Below are 2,146 nucleotides of genomic sequence, written 5' to 3' on the forward strand. Positions count from 1 at the left end.
ATCTAAATATACATCCAACCCATCTGTAAGCCTACATTACAACCCTGAAAAAAGTCCTAATGTGATCTTAGCCGAACTGTCCAAAGTCAAGGGTACTAAAAATAAGGGCAAGCCTATGCTATTTACCTATGGAACTAGAGAATTTCTTTGTGAGTGCGAGTGTTTCTCTTCTTCTTAGTCTTCTGTCCCAATTGTGTGTGCATATGTGTATTAGGACATTCTTTAGTCTATGTGAGGGCATAAGGATTTGTTAAGTGATTGGTTTCCCTAAGTCGAGATTTATGCTCGCCATGGTTCCGGTAATAACTAGATGTCATTGATTGAAGCTTCATTGTAAGTTACAACAGTTCTTTGAGTGAGGCGTCCTGTTTGATATTGTTAAGATAGGGGGAGTCATTGGGATACAAGTGATATGCCGGTAGTTACTTGCCACAACAACTGTAGACAGTCTTACTTTGTGATATTTAAACATTTGTAGTTGTGTATGTTGTTTTACTTGCTTGAGGAAAAGCAAACACTTTAAGTTGGGGGTGTTGATGTGTCGTGGAATTACGGCATATTTGATGCTTTTTAACTATATGTTTTACTTGTTTTCGGGTAAGTTTTTGTCAGTTTGATGTGTTTTGTGTATGTTACAGGTATTTAGTAGTCGGGATGCAAAAGCAAGCAAAAATGTGGAATTTGAAGACATAGGCCCTACATTGTTAATTGTACGGACCGTCAACATCTCGACGGTCCATCAATTGGGTCGTTCTTGTACAAAATCAGAGAAGTTCAGATAAATGCAGTTTTGGTGAAGCAATAGTACGGGTGAAAGGATGGACCGTCGAACTTTAACGGCACCGTCAAGTTGCACCGTCGATAGGAAGAACTGACGCTGTGATTCTCTATCAGAGTCCATCAAGTACATCGTTGACATTCGTCGAGTTACAATGACGATCCGTCGATTTACACGCCACCTGGGCTGTTTAGTCTTTATTAATTCTGAGTTTTGACACTTGTATAAATACCTGATAGGGTTTTATTTTTATGGCATCTAGAGTTTAAGACTTGTATTGAGCACTTTGAGTTCTTAGTACTTTTCAAGGGTTTCAAGACTATTTTATTATCATTCATCCTAAATTCTCTTAGTAAGTTTCAATAACAATTACAATGTCTTGTGTGATTATCAATATTATGAGTAACTAAACTCCATATCTGAGATTGTGAACCCATGGTGGGTGTTATGTGTTAGGTGTTAATACTAATATATGAATTGTGGATTGCTAGTATATCATTACTTCTTGTTCGTTCATGTGGATTAATATTTGCAAATATTGATCTAAGCCATAAAGTCTGCTATTCCTGGAAAAGTTAGCAGGGTTTGGTAGAAGTACATTAGGGACTCGAGGCGTTAACCCTCATTTAATAAACTCACTTAGGAATAAGAATGAGTTTAACCTAGCATATTTAATCGCTCTCAATAACAGTCTTCTATGTTTGGGAAAATCGTGAAGATAAATACCTAGTAGCTATTGGGAAATACTATTAGGTCACATAGAGATTAAGTGCATACAGTAGTCAATCCTTAAGGAGTATATTACGTTAATACCTAAAGCATAACATCTAACCTAAGTGGTAACACAATCTTGGATCCTTTATTTACAACAATCAACATAGTTGTTAGTAATAAAAACCATTCTTCTACAACTCAATAGAATACGAAATTAGACCATAAGTAAGTTCTATACGATTTTAGTAACCTTTTCACACCATATTTCCTGTGGGATTCGACCCCAACCTAGTTCGGTTACTATATTTGACATCATCCGCTTTATATCATTTAATAGGTGTAATTTGAGCGTATCAGTGACGCTGTTCAAGGACAACTCCAATTGCAAATCCGCTAGCATCACACATCAACTCAAACGGCAGTGACCAATCTGGTGAAACAATAATAGGAGCAGAAGTAAGTTGCTCCTTCAACTCATCAAATGCCTTGGGGCACATCTCATCGAACTCGAACTTAGCCTCTTTTTCAAGAAGCTTGCACATGGGATTTGCTACCTTGGAGAAATCTTTAATAAAGCGTCGATAGAACCCAATGTTCCCTAAGAAACTTCAAACTCCTTTAACTGAGATGGGTGGAGGAAGCTTTGAAATCACA

At 37.2% G+C, this 2,146-nt stretch overlaps 1 protein-coding gene across 1 annotated transcript in view; it reads right to left on the reverse strand.

The window, feature by feature from the left end:
• The window catches only part of LOC132066533 (uncharacterized), a 1,935-nt gene extending 1,025 nt beyond the window's left edge, over positions 1-910 (reverse strand). Inside the window, exon 1 of the mRNA XM_059459834.1 lies at positions 825-910. Within this exon, the coding sequence (XP_059315817.1) occupies positions 825-910 (86 nt within the window). The remainder of the gene's footprint in view (positions 1-824) is intronic.
• Between the last annotated feature and the right edge of the window lie 1,236 nt (positions 911-2,146).

This window comes from Lycium ferocissimum, chromosome 8, assembly GCF_029784015.1.
Source record: "Lycium ferocissimum isolate CSIRO_LF1 chromosome 8, AGI_CSIRO_Lferr_CH_V1, whole genome shotgun sequence".
Classification (NCBI taxonomy): Eukaryota; Viridiplantae; Streptophyta; class Magnoliopsida; order Solanales; family Solanaceae; genus Lycium; species Lycium ferocissimum.